General features: G+C 36.4%; 2 protein-coding genes across 2 annotated transcripts; one reads left to right on the plus strand and one right to left on the minus strand.

Moving 5' to 3' along the window:
- Nucleotides 1–340: 340 nt before the first annotated feature.
- LOC131428448 (thioredoxin domain-containing protein 11) lies at nucleotides 341–15824 on the minus strand. Its single transcript, XM_058592404.1, has 8 exons — nucleotides 14984–15824; nucleotides 9258–9699; nucleotides 9004–9198; nucleotides 7969–8946; nucleotides 7563–7904; nucleotides 1284–1477; nucleotides 1097–1226; nucleotides 341–1027 (listed from the first exon to the last, which is right to left on the minus strand). The coding sequence occupies exons 1-8, from the start codon at nucleotides 15451–15453 to the stop codon at nucleotides 779–781; spliced, it is 3000 nt and encodes a 999-aa protein (XP_058448387.1). The 5' UTR covers nucleotides 15454–15824; the 3' UTR covers nucleotides 341–778.
- A 332-nt stretch (nucleotides 15825–16156) lies between these two features.
- On the plus strand, nucleotides 16157–16983 carry LOC131428451 (INO80 complex subunit C). The gene is made up of 2 exons (XM_058592406.1): nucleotides 16157–16446; nucleotides 16525–16983. The coding sequence occupies exons 1-2, from the start codon at nucleotides 16299–16301 to the stop codon at nucleotides 16719–16721; spliced, it is 345 nt and encodes a 114-aa protein (XP_058448389.1). The 5' UTR covers nucleotides 16157–16298; the 3' UTR covers nucleotides 16722–16983.
- Nucleotides 16984–20467: the final 3484 nt, after the last annotated feature.

Below are 20467 nucleotides of genomic sequence, written 5' to 3' on the forward strand. Positions count from 1 at the left end.
AAACGAAAATTAACTGGCAATATAGCTAAGTCGCTTTGCCATCAATCGGTGTCATATCAAGTAGGGTGACGCCACCAGAAATGAAGAAGAAGGAGGAGAGGAGTAGGCATACAATTTTCACAAGTGTTCCTTTGCTGAAAAAAACGTGAATTGATTGATGAAATGTGCTCTAATCCTTAACTCATTTCATACCCTCAAGAAAATCTTGAGATAAGTATATTAAGTAAGTTCAGTGATTAGTTCTAAACAGTACACCCCTGATACTCATCATCCAAAGCTCCAAATCAATCCAAATTTTTCATGCATCTTTCAAATTCTTTCGGGTAATAAAACGATCGTCTACGATATTATAACTCAAAATGAAAATATATTATAGCAGTTGGAGGATAACGCTGCTTTTCTGTTCAACGACTTCAATAAATTATTTTATTTAGCCTAAAACTGTTTTAATTATCACTATCAAAAATAATAATTTGAAAGTAGATTGCATACGATTTGAATATTTTGTTTCAAATCCTGTTTGTTATGAATTTAAAGGAGACATTCACTACGAGATCTCTATCGTTTGTAGTAGAATATTTTAATATTTATAAAATTTGAAATGCAATCTATTCAAGGAAGGAACAAGAATGTAATAAAAGAACAGAAACTATTTAGTGATTTTCTGAAGAATAATAAATTCATACAATAAATGTTTTTACAAATAATAATATCTACATCTCAATCGCATTTCCAGGAACAAGGAAACTGTTTTTTCCCTAAATCCAATCAATTGGTTCTAAACCGAAATTCGCCACATGGAAAGAATTGTTTTAGCACTGCTTTTTAACCGACTAAAATCACAGGAATGGCTTAGACATCTTAGCGTGTTGAGATAGAACTCTTGCAAAACCTGCAACCGGCGCAGAACGTGAGCAGCCCGGGATGGGCGACTTGCAGTTAGTCGATACTGACGAAGGCTCAAAGATATACTATCGCTAAGCTCTCCCTTAATTGTGAGCAAGCATTCCTCACGAGATGGTGAATGCTGAAAATAATGAATGTAGAAATGGAATGTTAGGAAAAGTTCGATTGATTTACTTCCTTTGCCAATTACCTGCACCTCGTCGCAAATCAGATAGTTTGCGTGGATCCGTTCCGGAGGATTCAAATTGGCAAAGATGAATCCCAATAAGTTTGGGACTGTCATTTGAAGATCACGTGAGAACATGCGGCTTTCGGATTTCCTGTCGACAGAAAGCAAAATTGTTTAATATGAACTATTCGATATTGCTAATAATTACCGTTGACTAGGAAAAACAATGAGTGTAGGAAATGCATCCATAGTGTACTCCCACTGCAGATCATTTTTGTCGCCATCGATGCGAACAAAATCCAAACGTGGCTGTTGTTGAAGCATTCTTGATACGGTTAGTAGATGCTGGGATAACACGCTGCAGAAGGCACATTGAGTTGAATAGAAATGAACGATGACAGTCTGCAAGAAAGATTGAAATTTTCATTTAGTTCGATTGGATAGCGTCGATTTTGCTGTAAATGTCTGGAAACACGATATCTTACATCATAATAAGAAAGGAAATTAGAGAAATTCAGTGTTTTACTGCTATGGTACTTCCGCAACCGGAAATAGGAGATTTGTGTAACCAAAGCCATTTCGTGTGGTTATCAACTAACCAGACCTGCTCATTGGTACAATTTGAATTTTTAAATCCCGGAACCGGAAATCGGATCCGTGAAGATTTAAAAGCAATCTATGGGAACGAAAGATGTTTTATTCAAATCTAAGTTTGGCAATATCGGTCTAACCGTTTCCGTCTGAATTAGATTTAGTTCCATCTCGAAGGATTGGTATTCTCACTTTTTTCAAATATACTATACATCAATATGGATCACTCTTGCGATTCGCGAGGGACATCACAGTGAAGTGCGGTAGCAAAAAAGGTTGCTAATACACTACAAATTTTTTAATGCACATACGACAGTTTTTCAAATCATTGCACTGAACCAAACAACTCCAATTATATGGAATATATCTCGATATACACTGCACGAAAAAATAAGCTGTAAATACGGTTTAGAATCGCAAACTGATACTAATTCGGATGAGAACATTTTATTTTTATAAAAATCCCTATTGATATAAATATGTGTGAAATGTGCACGCAATACTAAATAAATTAATCTTGATGTTAGTGAGAGAATTTTACCAACTTTTCCGAATTATGTACTACAATTTCTTGATTTGAAAAAATACGGTTACAGTGATAGAAATATACAATATCAAGTTGTTTAATAAATAAATAAATGCTTTAAAAAAACATTTTAGTATATGAATAAACCGTAATTTTCTTCAGCGAGAGCTATCAATTGAAGTAAATGTAATAAGTATAACTTGAGGGCAGATCGCTTAGTACATGCATTTTTAATTCAATTTTCTTTTACACTCTTAAATATGAAAATGTTCACACCTCTATGTGGGCATCATGCTCTATTATTTTTGACATTTCACTTCTGGGTGCACGCTAAACGTAAACTATTAGACATGACTGAACTAATAGCCTTTTCCGTCACGAGATGGTGTTACTGTGATGTGTTTTCGATTTGTATTGAATTAGTTAAAGTGATCCATATTGATATATAATATATTTGCTTTTTTTGTATTTCCGAATCGGAAACCCGAAATCGCTACAACCACAAATGAGATTTGCAAACTAGATTTTGTTGATCAGTTTTACAGAATCTGCTTTTTTTTGCATAGTCTAAAATAAAAACACTCTTGAAATTGAAATTTTTGCGCCAATCACTCTGTAACTCCGGAGTCCCATCTGAATAAAATTCAGGATTTTTTTATTTGAATTTAAGTCCGCAAAAATGTTACATTTTAGATTTGTTGTCGGTTTTGACGAATTGATTCGAATGGTATATGGCACTCTGTCCTCCGGGTCTCCGGTAAAAACTCGACTTTGACACTGACTTTTGAACTGACAGAAATAACTCACGGAACTACAGGGAGGGCTGTGTTCTTCTAATTTTGGTTCGACACTATTCAATTTGAAGGTTATGCTAATTTACGCCCGAACAAACTATCCTGTTTTTATTCAATGAACAGATTTTTGAGAATACTGAGAAATAATATTTGAGTATTATTTCGATAATCCCGCGACAAAAGGGCCTAACTGCAAATGAGAGCCTCTCTTTGTTTACTTTCTCTTTTGATTATTACGGAGCCATTATTGCAAATTCTCTGAAGTTTCCAATATAAATCGAAAGCTTGTAGTTTTACCTCGAAAGTTTTGCGAAGAAATATAAAATAAGTTCGGTAAATTGTGTCAAATATAAAATCAGTTCGGTAAATTGTGAAGGAAAAAGTAAACAAAAAGAAACTGTCATTTGCAGTTAGGTCCTTTTGTCGTGGGACGGTCGATTTCTTTGAATATATGTAATACAAGAAAGGCATTACATCACTGGGTGGAATGAAACGTTTTTCACAGCTTCCTAATCCTTCTCGTGGTGAGATTAGTGCATTCCTCTTGTCATTTAAACAGTCTCATTATTCTTTTTTAATTGAGGTAATTTTCGACACAGATTTAGATAATTATTAATTCTGCATATTCTCAAAAGTGCACTACAACGTTTGCCTTGAATATTGTTATCGTTTTCGGACCATAAGTATCAGAAACAATACATTTTAACCTAATCATTGACACTTTAGTAGCTTTCAAACGAATTCAAATAAGTAGAAATCGATTGAATCATCTTCGAGAAAGTTTTGCGGGCATAAAAGAATGCAACTTGTCGGTTGTGTCTCTTATTTAGACATATCGATGTCCGGAACCGGAAGCGACCCTTGAACTGCGAACTTACAAAAGAGCCTAGATTAATTGAGCCATGCATTTGGTCGGTTACGCCACTTGTTCGATTATTTCGATGTTTTTGTTGTTGTTGCATTGTATCAAAAACAGTTAGTTAGTTAGTTTTCTTTAATAAAGAGACTTTCAGCCGGTGGCTGGTTCGTCTCTGATATCAAAAACAGTGAAAGACGTTCAAAGTAGAATTCAGTCATGAAAATTTGTCCTTTTAAGGTGCCTGTTCTGACAAAAATATTTTTTCGCTTTCTACATTTGCAGATAGCCTGCCGTCGACACTCAACATGGCTTTATGCCTAAGCGCTTCACAACCACCAACCTATTGTCATTCATGTGCTACGTGACTGATGGTATGTCAAAAGGTTTACAAACAGACGCTATTTACACCGATTTCTCTTCTGCCATTGATATAATAAATCACAATATCACTATTACTAAATTGGAAAGACTTGGATTCGACTCTAATATCCTTCGATGGCTGCAGTCATATCTTATAGATCGTCGTTTAGCAGTGAAAATCGGCGATCACGTTTTCAATGAGTTTATCGCTTCGTCCGGAATTCCGCAGGGTAGCCATCTCGGGCCTTTAATATTTTTACTATACTTCAACCACGTCAACTTTACTCTAGAGAGCCCTCGTCTATCGTTTATCGATGACGTTAAAATCTACTATAACATTCGAAGCCCAGTAGATGCAGCTTTTCTACAACGACAGTTGTTGAACTTTGCCGAGTGGTGTAAAGTAAACCTTATGAAATTGAATCCTGACAAATGCTCGACCATTACGTTCTCGAAGAAGACAGAGCCATTTTATTTTGATTACTTTCTGGAAGGATCTTCGATAGTCAGAACGACTAGTGTTAAAGACCTTGGTGTCTTTCTCGATGAGCAACTGACATTCAAGCAACACATCAGCTATATCGTTTCTAAAGCTTCTCGCAACCTAGGATTTGTAATGAGGATGGCTAAACATTTTACAGACGTGTACTGTTTAAAATCTATGTTTTGTTCACTTGTTCGTTCATACCTGGAGTACTGTTCTGTCGTTTGGAACCCCCACTACATAAACGGAGCTCATAGAATCGAATCGATACAACGCAGATTCATTCGCTTCGCTCTACGGCGCTTACCGTGGGACAATTCTCACCAACTACCAAGCTACGAAAGTCGCAGGTTACTAATCGGTCTCGATACACTACAAGTTCGTCGAGATGTTGCAGGTGCTTTATTGATAGTAAATGTTTTGACCAATAGAAATGACTGCCCTACTTTGCTCCGCGAAATTAATATCAACGTCCGACCCCGTGCTTTTCGCAACAGTGCATTTCTTCGACTTCCTTTACGACGAACTAACTACGGTGCTAACAATGCTTTTATTGGCTTGCAGAGATCATTCAATTGCGTTTCATTAGGATTCGACTTCAATCTATCACTCAGTATGATACTTGGAATTTTATTGTATATTACTAGAAATTATCATTAGGACCATATTGTGTCTGTTGATTATACCTAAATAAATAAATAAATAAATAAATAAGGTATTTCGATGCAAATTTCGACAAGTGCAAAAGTCATGTCCAGGCATTTATTGAAGGTTGTTTCATCATTAATCGAATCGAAGACAAGCTAAAAGCCAGAGATGCCAGGTAAACATTTCATATCTTCAGACAGGGTTGCAAAGTCTGTATTTCTGAAAAAAAATCTGCAATCATCAAATATGTCTTGCTGGCAGCAATTTCTCTATAAAGTATGATACTCTAAACTGACTTGGCGAGCAAAAAAAATGTCGCGACAATTTCAAAAGTCTGCAAATTTTGACGAAAGTCTGCGAAAACCAATATGCAGATTAACAGACAAATCTGGACGGAATTGTCAACATAAGTGAGGGTCATGAGTATCAACATAATGCCACCAAAAGATCAAAAGTAGAACATACGTAAAACGCGAAAATTCCAAATTCGCAATACTTTTGGAACAAACCTCCTAAATCGATTGTGTCTTCCAAAGACAGAGATTGGGATTTCAGTTTTATAACTGAATATAAACATTTAATATATTCATTACACATCGGATCATTGGATCATTGAAAGTGAGTAGATTTATACCTGTTGTCAACAGACTTGTATTGCCTCAGAATAGAAATTTTGCACAACCAACGGGTAGATTTGGGACATCAGAAGTTAGAATTGGAGCTGCCTTCGAACCTTGAGGAAGTAGTAAAGTAATTAGTGGATAACTTGATGTTTATGTTATGTCGTTTTCGCTTGAGCAAACTAAAACTGACCCAGGGTAGTTTCATCAAACAAACACTTTTTACGAAACTGTGTTGGTTTCGCACTTAGCAACGGGGGTTTGAGCAAACCTGAAATAAAAACTAGGTTTGAAACTGACTCGATGTTCAGTTCAACAACGTTAAAACTAGGTTCGAAACTAGTTCAAACGAACGGTTTGACAACAGATAGAGTGGAAACTGGATTAGGTTTGGCATCAAGCGAAAACGACATTAGATTTTTATTGGGGTCGAGAATAGGATTTACTTTAGCGTTTTTCATCTTTTAGGAAAGTAAGCTAATGCAAAACACTTGTTGAAAGTTTCAATGAAGATAGTTATTGGAATATTAAAAATTACATAATCGCCAGAAGTTTTTACGATTTTAAGTTTTCAAATGATTGGCTTAATTTCATAAAAACTTGATTTAGTAATGTAATCTTGTAACAATACTGAAATTGAAACATGATCATATTTCTGTGATACATCGTTTTCCGTAAAACTCACAACGTTCAAATTAAAATTGTTTATACTCTCCAGTTACTGAGTAAGTAAGTTGGGACTTCCGTCGTTTGTAAGAAGTACTTAATTCCCTGCTAAAATTGGTTTCAGAGATATTTTAGGAGCCTCAGAAAATTTCTAGAAAGAATTTGATCAGTATCTAACGGGAAAAACAGATTGGAAAAGGATATGCGAATGCAACTATGTAATGAAAACCGCGAAAATGTTACCGCATAGACGGGACTCGAACCCGTAGCTAGGTCCTAACAGAGGATATGGTTTTGCCAACTAAACTACTCTGCATATGGAAACACATGAAGAGACAGCCCAATTGACTAGAAGAACCAAGCATGATTCGCTTTACTTGGCCGCCACAGCATTCAATTATAGTCCTACCTCTATGGCAACACATCCAACAGAAAGAAAAACAACACACACCGCATTACAAGTCTATCTTCTCTTCTGTTTTGCCGTCAGACACTGATTTGAGAGAAAATAAGGCTGATTTAGATTTAGTTTTGAAAAAGGGTAATTAGATCGGAACATTAGAAAGAAGTCGTTAATGGGACTGTTGGCGTTTCAGGTAACGTTGCAAAACCCCTCAAAATCGAAGCAACTCTAACTGGCCAGAAAATTTTCCAGAATTCGACATTTATTCGTGAGCGATGCAACCGACTGTTCGTTTTTTTTTTGCTTTCGTATCCCTTCGAGCAACCATAAAAACAGTAAAAACCAAAATGACGCTTATTTTCTAATCATTTCGACATTTATTCAAACCTTTCCAGTTCGCTGAAGTGTCTGAACTGCACCTGAAAGATTTGAATAGACCTCAATCGAGCCAAATCGTGCAGGATTTTATGATAATTTGCGTGGAAAAGAGATTATCATGTTTCTTATACATTTTATCAACAAAATTTTCAACCCACCTTATTTGAGTTTATTACAGCATTATAAAAATTATGAGAATTGATCTCTCGCGTGAAATGATACTGTAACGGTTGTTCATCACTAGTTACACCTTGAGAATCCTTCGCCTGCGTCTTATTATGCTGTCCACTAGTGCTTTTAGATGCCGCATCCGCTTTCTTCGCCGTCATTACCCGCTTACTTTCCTTGCGAATTTCACTGGTGTTGAACGAATGCGTATTCTTAAAAGATACATTGTTTGTCCGTAGAAAACGTGGATAGGTTCGATTGTAGAAATCATGAACGAATTTCGCCATCGAAGCCAAACTGATTTCCTCTCGCAAAAGATAAGTTGATTCATCCTGTTCCGAAAATTATTATTTTGAGAATTGAAATTTTGAGTAGATAAAAAAAATTAATATATACCTCGTGATCAACAATCATTACCACCGATCTGTTGGGCTTGTTCAGTACATCCACACCAAGTCTCTCGGCAAAAGCATGATACAGTGCACTGTCCATTCCCAGAAAGGTCAATGTTTTGTTGTACTTACACGACAAGCCTCTAATCAAATCGACATAACTATCTTCCTGCGACGAGGGGTTTTGGAAGAAGATTTCGTTATTGTCTAGCTCACTAATTTTTAGGAATTCACACTGTCTGCGCAGATAATCTTTCCGAAGTAGTTTTGTGCCGCGGTAATCCTGATCTGAATCCAGCATAGAAGTCACATGCTTCTTCGTCTGACTGTCGTGTTTATGAGAAGCCAAAAAACTGGAATGTTTTCGTTTTCCCTTTGCACAACTGTTATCGGTTACGTCTACAGAATCTTCTACCATAACCACTGGGCACTCGTAAAACCGTTCATCGCACTTGGTACGCCCAATTTCACAATAATCGCTTGGTCCCCCACCAAGTGAACGACCTTTTTGTCGTCCTTCAGTAAACTTTGACGAATTTAGAACATTCACGAAAGAAACCGCAATCGTTGACTTGCTATCCGACCCGCATCCATCTTTCCCTTCACTAATATCCTCACTTTCCTGTGAGCGATGGCGCCTAAGCATTATTTCACATTTTTTTTTAAACTGAACGTACGTTTCGGCATAGACGCGCCGTTGTTCGGTAATGTACCGTTTGGCCATTTCTTCTACCCAAATATCGTCACGACAATTGTAATATTGCATTCCCAGTTGACGCAGTAGCATATATGCATCCGAAGAAGTGCCGTACAATGAGCGTGGTGTGAAGTAGAACAATACTGGTCCCTGATTAAAGTAGGGAGCCAAAGACGATGATTTAGTGGCACCCGGAGGTGCAATCCACATCGAAACTACCTGGATATGTTTGCTGATCCATGTTGTGAGTTCCAGTGTAGTCCACGAATTATTCCCACTGAATTCCTGTTGAATGGATTTAATGGCTAACTACTACGAGTTCAGATAAAACAGCTTACTCACCATCGTTTCATTCCAGAGGTATAGTCGTATCGACGGAATTTCATCGATCCCGAACGCATTGGTAGACTCTCCGGTGACGATTCCAAATGCCACTTCTTGGAACGGATCTTTTTCCAACCATTTCATTGCAGTTTTATAAAATCGGCTATACAGTTTTGGAGTTTCGTCGATATCTAAAAACGCTACTACAACCGCCTAAAATGGATACAAATGTTGATTAAAATAGAACAGTGATTTGCACAGTGTCTTCATACATCCTTCCCGGACATAAAGCTCATCAGATCGCCGGGCTCGGTTAACCGTTGAAGTGGTGTAATCAGCGACTGCACAAATCGTCCTAGTGCTGCATCAGTCCATGCCTGATGGTACTGCACGGCTAGTCCGTTCGGTTGATATGCCATGAGCACGGGCCACGATGGCACTTTCGAGTACTGCAAACGACACTCGCCACCCGGTTGCCAGCAGTTAATGGCGGCGAAGTGCGCCTCGCGATAGTACAACCGTGAGACGTTCTCGTAAACCGATCGAGCATGTTGACTTTCAGCGCACCACGGGGCGTAGTAGAATACAAACGATAGCTCTGATTGGGAAACGCGTGTCTGTGTCGGACCCAAAGCTCCTGAAGGCCAATCGTGGACCAGGGATCCACGGGAGAAGAACGGTTTCGGTGATGGTGCTTTAGATATTCTGGGGTGACTAAAAGTAGACGGAGATAAAAAAAAATGGATGATTGGTCATATTACTGCTGAGACAATATACATCACTGTCGAATTGTTTGATTTTGAATAACAATACGTTTTAGTATTGCAGAATCTACCAGATATCGTGATGGTGATACTTCTCCTTCTTCTTATGGTTCTGGTTGGCGTTTACCTCATTTGAGATGATGCCGATTTTATGGCACAGCAACTTAGGCTATATTACCAGTTAATTTTCGTTTATAGTCCAATGGACTTTCTTTTCACTGGACTACAAGCGAAAATCTCGCTGTCTGACTGCGTCGAGTCGTCAAAGTATGGATAAAAATTCTTTCTTTCTTGCGAAACACTCGAATTTTCTCCGGACTAACACGATACAACGTGCTCATCCGTTGAGAGTTTCACCGGAAGTGATGGTGATACTTTTGGCTATAGGCCTTTTCACGAATTGGCGGTTCAATGTATAGGAAGAATTCGTACACGCAAAAAAAAACTCGATTCTTTAAAACAACAAAAAGATTAATTCCCCATCGAACAGAGAATTGTAAAGTTGTGTCGAACCGAGATATCCGCAGATTCAAACAAAATATGCTTGCTTGCTTTAAACTAAAGGGTGATTTTTTAAGAGCTTGAGAACTTTTTTAAACAATAAAACGCATAAAATTTGCAAAATCTCATCGGTTCTTTATTTTAAACGTTAGATTGGTACATGACATTTACTTTTTGAAGATAATTTCATTTAAATGTTGACCGCGGCTGCGTCTTAGGTGGTCCATTCGGAAAGTCCAATTTTGGGCAACTTTTTCGAGCATTTCGGCCGGAATAGCCCGAATTTCTTCGGAAATGTTGTCTTCCAAAGCTGGAATAGTTACTGGCTTATTTCTGTAGACTTTAGACTTGACGTAGCCCCACAAAAAATAGTCTAAAGGCGTCAAATCGCATGATCTTGGTGGCCAACTTACCGGTCCATTTCTTGAGATGAATTGTTCTCCGAAGTTTTCCCTCAAAATGGCCATAGAATCGCGAGCTGTGTGGCATGTAGCGCCATCTTGTTGAAACCACATGTCAACCAAGTTCAGTTCTCCCATTTTTGGCAACAAAAAGTTTGTTAGCATCGAACGATAGCGATCGCCATTCACTGTAACGTTGCGTCCAACAGCATCTTTGAAAAAATACGGTCCAATGATTCCACCAGCGTACAAACCACACCAAACAGTGCATTTTTCGGGATGCATGGGCAGTTCTTGAACGGCTTCTGGTTGCTCTTCACTCCAAATGCGGCAATTTTGCTTATTTACGTAGCCATTCAACCAGAAATGAGCCTCATCGCTGAACAAAATTTGTCGATAAAAAAGCGGATTTTCCGAATGGACCACCTAAGACGCAGCCGCGGTCAACATTTAAATGAAATTATCTTCAAAAAGTAAATGTCATGTACCAATCTAACGTTTTAAATAAAGAACCGATGAGATTTTGCAAATTTTATGCGTTTTATTGTTTAAAAAAGTTCTCAAGCTCTTAAAAAATCACCCTTTAGTTCCGAACAAATGTTGGTTGTTTCGAACACACATTGGTTTAATCAAACCAGAATTGTTATTGTCACTATATCCGGAATTTCGACATTTTACAATAATTTTTCCTTCGTGACACTGTCAGTAGAATCGTAGCATAAGCCATGTAACGTTTCTATACGCTAAGAATAGACAAAGAAGTCTTGAAAAAAAGTGGTCAATTTCTACAACAGCAGGAACGCAATGCTTTGCTTTTTGTCTGCAAGTCCTGTAAGTAGAGTGACGACAGACGAGCTTAAAATCAGTACTATTTGCCTTTCTCTATAAAAAGGTATTAGAATTGCTGGAAAACCCGACTTTCAAACGGAGCCTCGGAGACCCATAGTGTTATATACCATTCGACTCAGTTCGACGAGATCGGAAAATGTCTGTGTGTGTATGTGTGTGCACTTTTCGAAGATATTTGAACGCGCTCAATTTTCTCAGAAATGGCTGCACCGATTTTAACAAACGTTTGAAAGCTACTGTCGGGCCATTGATTAAGTTCGAAGATCAAATGGCTGTGACTTTTGGTTCCGGAGATATGATTGTATAAGTGACGTAACGGACAAAATGCTCAAAAGTTTAAGCACCTCGAAAAATGTCCTCATGCAAAATTTGAGCTAAATCGGACATGCGTAAAGGGTGCTGCCCGGCGGTTAAGGTTTGAAAATTTTCGATCATAGCACCATAGGGGGGAGTACATGAAATTTCCAAAATCTAAAATTTTTTTTGGTTCCGAAACTCTTAAAACTGCATGAAACATCGAAATTTAGTGTCATCTCAAAAAAAAAAATTATCAACTTTCTGGGACTTAAAAAAATTTTGATATTTTTTCCCAAAAAGTCGTATTTTTTCAAAAAAAATTTTTTCGAGAAGACACTTAATCTCGACGTTACATGCAATTCTAAGCCTTTTGGCATTAAATTTTTTTTTTCGATTGCGAAAATTTCATGTACTCCCCCTTATGGTGATTTTTCAAGATATATGCAAATTCCACTAAGTGGACTGAGAAGGGTTTTTTTTAGATTAGCATCACTGTTCGCATACAAATAGGCAACGCAAATGTGAAGCACTAGTTTGGAAAAATGATGCTGACTGTGTGACATAAACACTGAAGCATGCTTTTGTGAACTACTCGAATCAATCTGAATCAATTGGTGTCGAAATTAGTATCCGAAATTATTTAATAAAAGTATGAAATATATTTATTTTTACGTTTCGCATTCAGCTCATCAGTGCATTAGCAGATTATGTTGATCTGCTAATGCCACGTCGCGGATCAACATAATCCTTAAGGACTTAAGCAAGTGACTTGTACGTAGCAAGTACTTTACGTCTGCTTAGCGGATTATGTTGATCCGCGACGGGGCATTAGCAGATCAACATAATCTGCTAATGCACTGATGAGCTGAATGCGAAACGTAAAAATAAATAAATTTAGTCATGTGTACTTTTACACAAACCGGTACCCAAGAGGTACCAAAACCCCTTAATGAGTATGAAATATATTTTCATGAAACTATTATGAAAGAAGAGAAAGGCATTATCACATTACTAGGTGGATTAAGAAGGGTTTTAATATGTGTTCATATAAATACAATTCATGTTTCTGTAGTATCAGGGTTCAGTGTGTAATATTTGCGAACGAACCTTTATAGCAAACAGATTTGACAGTGTTGATACCTCTGATAACTCTGATTATAGTCACTATAACTAAAGTGTGTAACTTTTTGACATAAATCAATGTCATAACATGCTAGTTTGAAGTGTTACCATAGTGATGTATATATGTCATCCCAATAAATTTTATGTTCATCGACAGCTCCGGCAACATTAAATGTCAAACCTGTGATAAAAAAGTATTAACAAAATGAAGAAATGCAAGAAACTTCGTGAACTGATTAAATCAAATTTTCCATCAAATGTCTTAGAAATTATTCACACAGTATTGATGACATTTTTAAAAATAAGCTTCCATGCATTAAATATGAAAAAGTATTCTACATGAGAACGTAACTTCGGAAATCCGCTTAAAAAACGCGTAACTTTGGAAATTCGTGTAAAAAAACTCGCAAAACTAAAGAAACTTTTTTGTTATGCAAAATATCGTCAAAATATATGAAACGTCCTGATCTGGTGTAATCCCAAAAAAAATTTTTTTGAAATCGATTTTCTTCTACTCCGAGTTTACTTTTATTGCTGATATCTATTTTTACTATTGAATAAACGAATAAAATCGTTGCAAATCACTACTGCCGATATTAAAAATTTTCGGAAAAACCCTCCTTTTCTTGGTTCTATTTTTCATTGGCAGACGTCGCTACCGGTAATTCAGTTTCGCGGCAATGCGCCAATTGACATGATATGTTGAATGTGATGCCGTGCGATGGCGTTGTTGAACTGAAGATTGATTTCACTGCAAGCTTACACGGTCTGTCTAAATTCAGCTTTCAAAGAAAGGCGAAACTAGCATGGAGAAAAACATCAATACTGTATAAAATGTTCAAAACGACGTATGTAACAATGAGATATTCTCTTTGTTTACTTTCTCTTTTGATTATTACGGCAATCTTAGCAATCCTTCTCTCCAATCATTTATCGATAATAATAACTAAAGCTATCATCTTTTAATCTGCTCTGGAGAAATTACCGAAAAAAGCAGGAATATTTCGCAATAATCGAGAGAAAGTAAACAAAGAGAATCTCTCATTGTTACATACGTCGTTTTGAACATTTTATACAGAATGATTGTTTTGAGTTTCGATTCAATTCCTATTTCATCGTATATATTCCGTTCAATGTTTGATGAGTCGATGAATTTTTGGTTAATCTTGAAAACGTATGATATTTTTTTCGACACTTACAAGAACATATTATGGAACCATATATTATTGACCCTTTAAAGTTTTTTTGCTTTGTTAGGTTTGAGATTTTTGAAGAATCGAAATTTGAATACTAAATTATTGTTGAAGCATTTGCAAAGGAAAGAGAAATTCGATTTGTTCACTTTTGTATAATTCGCCTTTCTTTGCACAGCAGTTAAATTTCCGTTTTTAGTCCAATGGACTAGTGATATCCTTGTTGTCTCGTAGCGGGTTTCACCGGAAATCGAAATAAATAACGCATCTACACGAATAAGGATTCTGGAAAAGTGACTACTAAAAACGTTCAATATGGCATAAATGAACAAACCAACCCACTTAGAATCAATTCTTGAGACAGTAAACTTTTATGTGACGATTTCGGTTATAACTGACGTTGGTCAAATTTGAAATTACCGAATCTCTCAGTATTTTTATCTGTTGCCAAAAAGATTACCGAATAGTTGGTGGTGCGAATCTTGGCGTGTAATTACCCAACAACTTTTATTATTTTTTCATTACTTGAGCCGAAGACGAAAAGTAAACAATGAAATTTGTTGGCGGTCGTTATGCCATCAATTTGTTTAGTTCTTTTGGCACGTCAAGTAGGACCTTGCACATCTGAACAAACAACTTTGTTTGCTTAACGAATTATTTGCAGTTCAACATATTCTGCTAATGCACTGATGAAACGGTAAAATGAAATTGGTAAAGTGCACTTTAGCACAAACCAGTACCCAAGAGGTGCTAAAACCCCTTAACTTTTATGTTTGATGTTGAAATTAAACAAGAATTCGGGTTAGATAAGAATGTGTGCAGCATCGTTATGGCACTAGCTTGATTCAAATGATCATATTTCAATGCTCACCTGTTCTGTATGGAAGCGTAGGTCGTAAGTATCAGTGCAAGAATGCATAATGCTTCCCGGCCGTAGATGATTATCATACTGATCCGACTATGTCTTCGAGTTGAATGATTATCGATAATATTTTGGTTTCCTCCACTGTCGTAATGATATTTTAGACCAACATCTCTCGAGAAGTCTTGTTCATGTTCCACGTCGTCTGTTGCATTTTCTTGCTGCTGTTGAACACAGCATAGACTACCATCATCAGATTTTGTCAACTCTGGCGACGTGTCTTCTTCTTTTGCTTCTCCAACCAGGGCATTCCCACTAAATGGTGACCTCGGTGAATCGGGTGAGTAGAATTGTTTTTCCCACGGTTGGATACTGGAACTGATTCGACGACGAATATTGTACTGCTCTTCGGTTACTGTTTCTGACGTAAAACTGAGCTCGTCTGTTGTTTGCCTGTTGGCTGGTGTTAGTGTACTCATAAGGAACCAATATTGTTCGCCTTCGTTGTCGTCGTTGTTGCTTTTGCTGATGATCGACCAAAAAATAACACGTCATTACCAGCTTAGTGCAAAACACCCGTTAACAACCAATGAGCAGGCTAAAACTTATCAACAAACAGCATATCATTCCTGGCTATACATTGGAACTTTTCGTAAAAATAAAACCTATTGCTGCTCACTCTTATCACAAATTCGTTCCATAAACCGCGATCTTCTACACCAGTGAGAGAATTGAATTACAAATTTCAAATCGGCCTAATTTAATAAAAAATATGCTTTTTAAAACTAGAGGAGAATCAAGGAAGAAAAAAATATTTTGACGGTTTCCAACATGACAGCGAACTATTTGTGTTCGTTAAAAAATGCTACCGCAGAAAAAAACTGACAGCCAAACAGCTGATCGAAACGGTTGAGTCGCTTTAACAATTCTCGGTTGATTTTTCAAAAGGGCGTCTCTTCTATTAATTATCAAGCGGTTTCCACGTTTATCCCTCAACTCTTTGCATGAAATGATACCCGAAACATTCGACTTTCAAAGAGAATAGTGATATCAAAGAAAATTTTTTTAATCACATCACAATAATCGAAAGAGAGAGAGAGAGAGTGATTAAAGAGAAACTTTCACTTGCTTATACGCCTTATTGAAAAATCAACCGAGAATTTATATGCTCTTGTCTGTACTCACCCCTGATTGTTGATAGAAAACAAATCAAAGGTACAGCAGCTTCCAAAACAATATCCGGAACATTTTTATGTTTCATCGAGTTTAATACCAGATTTAAAAATATCCTTTTTAATGACATTAGAAAACTTTCGTTAATAACATGCAAGACTCATCATTACCCGTGTTTAAGAAGCAAACTCTTGCTGAGACAAATCCAATAGCGGGAAACAAGAAGCGTACATGGAAATCGCTTAAACAGATCATTGCCTACGAACGTACCTTACCCTGGAAGGAATCGGATGTGACGTGTAAGTATATTTGATCTCGACCGATATAAGTAATGATATTCGTAATATATGTTAAAAACGCTGCATTCGTCTTGATAGATTCCTCAATAAACGCACCGCCATCGTTTGTGCCAGCTAAAAAGTATTCAGACATTTCGGGGCTCATTGCTCCCTACACTGACCCTCACTCCAAGCTGCATTACCACAATGCGGAGGAATTTCAAACCGTCAGGAGTTTACCGATGGATCTTACAGCTGGATATCTGGCTCTTCGTGGAGCGAGTAGTATTGTGTAAATTTTGTTTAGTGATTCGATAATATACAGTATGATACAATATAAATGTAAGATATGTATTTACACTGCGAAAGGATTTTCAAACTCAAAAATCAGTGTCCTTTAGCGATTATCTAACCGATCAACGCTCAGGCTTATTGTATTGTATGTTAGAGATAATAATTCAAAGTGACAATACAATACGGTAACCATCGAATAAAATATATAATTTACTTATCAGTTATCATTGGTTCTGCCCAAAGACATTATCAAGATATCTAGCTCTCACTTTTTTTTTAACAAATCATAAGCAACATACCTTTTTCGCGGGCTCCTCAAGCGAGTCCGCATCGAATCTCGTACATACAAGTTGGTGAGGGAAATGTTAAACTCAGGCTCGCCAAAACAGCAGCATTTGCGCACCCATACAATATTAACCAAAACAAAAATCATTTTGTCGATTACGGCACTATCATATCTTCGGAACGAAAAGTCATAAACATTTGATTTTCGAACTTGATCAATTGCCTAATAGTAGCTTTCAAACAAGATCAAGTTTGTTTAAATCGGCACAACCATCTCTGCGAAAATTGAGCAGTAATAATACCTTCGAAAAGTGCACACACATACACACAGACATTTTCCGATCTCGTCGAACTGAGTCGAATGGTATATAATACTATGTGTCTTCGAGGCTCCATTCGAAAGTCGGGTTTTCTAGCAATTCTAAAGCCTTTTTACCTTTTTTCATAAACATAAAAAATAGGTATAGAATTCGCTTAAACTTTAGAAAAAATTTTCGAGGCCCGGAGGGCCGAGTGTCATAGACCAATCGATTCAGCTCGACGAACTGAGCAAATGTCCGTGTGAATGTGTGTGTGTGTATGTGTGTGTCTGTATATGTGTTGTCAACAAAGAGGTCGAGATCTCAGAGATGGCTGGACCGATTTTGATCAAACTAGTCGCAAATTAGGTTTCTCCGTCACCCAGAACGCTATTGAATGGTTTTTAGATCGGATGTTTATTTTTTGAGTTATACGAAGTTTTATGCGAGGGGGATGACACTAAAAAACTGCACTTTGCTTCTATTTGGCTTTTTTACGCTACATACGATCATGCACGCTTTCCTTCTCTGTGCTACGCATAGTAACGGTTAAATATGGATCGATTATCTTTTCTTGGGTTTTTGCTGGTTAAAAACATAACCATGGAGATATGATGTATCGTAATAAGCAATAAAACCTGAAAGTTGCAAATGTCAGATGAAGAAAAATATAACTTCAAAGACTGAAGTTTTTTTTTATTTTTCAAGGAACAATGGTATTAAATTTATATAAAATGATGATATTTTTTAAATCATTAGTTTTCAGGATCATTTTTGGTTAAGATTAGAGAAAGAAGTAGGAGAGATTCCGTATAACATAAAAATTATACTGGAATATGTTGGATTTGTGAACGGCGCTCTAGACAATATAACTGAAAGCGATTTGGACGCTATAGAACTCGAAATACGTCAAGGTTAGTGAAGAGTTACAACTGAAAAATTCAACAAACTTCAAGAATGTTTTCAAAATACGAAACCATAACAAGAAAATCAGTTTGTACTATCAAAACATAACAATCATTTGGTGTTATGGTTTTCGGTTTTTGGATGGCAAATGGTGTGGGTTATCGAACATGCCCGTCCATGCCCCTAGTCATCCACGCCAACGAGGAGTTGAAGTACTGGGGAACTTTTTCAGTATTATTCACTGCAGTGAGGTTTACGTTTTAGAGCTGATCGAAAACTATGGATCATTGAACATAAGCTGTTATGTTTCTCATATGGAGAAACCAGCAATAGACTCCGATGGTATTTTATACTACACAGAAACAAATATAGCGTACATCGAAAACTTGATATAGATTTCGTTGTATGATTATTTTTACGTCTAAATATAATTATTCGATGAATTACTATCCTATACACAATAAAAAGCAGTTTTTTATGTGAAAATTGTTCATTAAATAACATAATAGATGAAACATAATCCTTCTATATAGTATTTTCGTCAACAATTTTTTTATGTGAAAAGTATAGTTTGTTGTTAATATTATTAAAGTAAATAAAAATGAATTGTTACCATTTCTATAAGATTCAATCACGGAATTGTTGAAGAAAATTACTATATAGAAGGATTATTTTTCATCTATTATGCTGTTTCAAGAACAATTTTCACATAAAAACTGCTTTTTATTGTGTATAGGATAGTTTTCATGAAATAGCATAATAGGAGAAAAATAATTCTTCTATATAGTAATTTTGTTCAACAATTTCGTTATGTGAAATGTATAGTTTGCTGCTAATATGTATTAAAGTAAAAAAAATGAATTGTTACCATTTCTATAAGATTTCCAATAACATATTTAATATTAAAAACAGCTTTATTCAGGTTTTGTTTCAGTATTAATGAAAAATGTTTCTGAACATAAAAATGGCAAGTCTTAGCATCTAACCAAATATAAAACCAGTTTAATATCACAGACAGAGATATCTTTGGGTAAACCTTCAAAGGGCAAAAAATTGAAATATATTCCATCTTCATGCTCCCAGCTACTAAGAAAACAAATTTTCAATGTTGTTTAACCCTAATTTCATTTGATCAATCTGCTGACGAATCCATGTTGACACTCAGTGAATGTCAAGACCAGTAACAGAAACTTTTTAAGAGATCATATGTTCTTTGACTTTCTTTCACACGGTTAGAAACGCTTTCAAACGGATCGATCTAGATGTTTGGACAGATGTAGTTTTTTTCGCTTTCCATTGACTTTTTGTATTTTATTTGAAAAAAAAACCAGATCTGTCGTCCCCCTCGGTTTTATGTCAAAATTTTCAGTTTTTTGACAGTATCTGTCACAATTGACCTTGAAAACAGAATATATTTTCAGACTTAGATTCCGCACGGTAATACCTATCCAACAAGCCATAGATTGTTAAAATCCGTCCATTTTTAACGGAGATATCGAAATTTTTGTGTAAGCAACCCTATTCCCCTATTCCAGCACCAGAAGTTTTGAGCGCTGTTTGGCAAAGAAATGCTTGGGAGCAACATAAAACACGCCTCTTAATACTGTTACATACATTTGTTTCTATGTACCAAAAAGACTGTGTACAGCTTCCTTTCCAGGTTTATCGGGTTAGCAGATTTGGATAGTCGATAACCAAATAAACTCATTTCATTTTTGGTTGTATTCAGTTTTCGTTTCAGAAGGCACCCAAAAATTTAATTCGCACTACGATTTCTCAAAGATGTCTACATTGATTTTCAAATATTTTGAAACAAATGTAAACTATACAGCTACTCAGGTTAATTTGTCTTACTTCGGCTACACCGAATTTCGAATTCCGGTTCCAGTATCGAATCGTTTCTTAAAGCTCAAACGTTTTCTCAAAAAAGCCAAATCGAATTTCAAAAACAAAAGTTCAAATTAAAATAAATCCAATTTTATCCAAATCTGACTTCCGATTCTGGAATTGTAGGATGATAAATTTTTAAAATTCAAAGCGATATAGAAGATGGCAATCCCGAAAAGCTTTAAAGTTGGACTCAAAAAAATTGCAATTTATTCGTCATATGGCCATACGAATCGGTTTGGGTTATGCTGGTTCCTGAATACCGGCTCTGAGAGAACCTTAAATTACTCTAAATTTTAAAGTGGGAATTACTTCGACATATCATGGAATGTTTAATTGATTGTTAGTCTTTTAGGTTCAAATTCGATCCG

This window comes from Malaya genurostris, chromosome 2 (genome assembly GCF_030247185.1).
Source record: "Malaya genurostris strain Urasoe2022 chromosome 2, Malgen_1.1, whole genome shotgun sequence".
Lineage (NCBI taxonomy): Eukaryota > Metazoa > Arthropoda > Insecta > Diptera > Culicidae > Malaya > Malaya genurostris.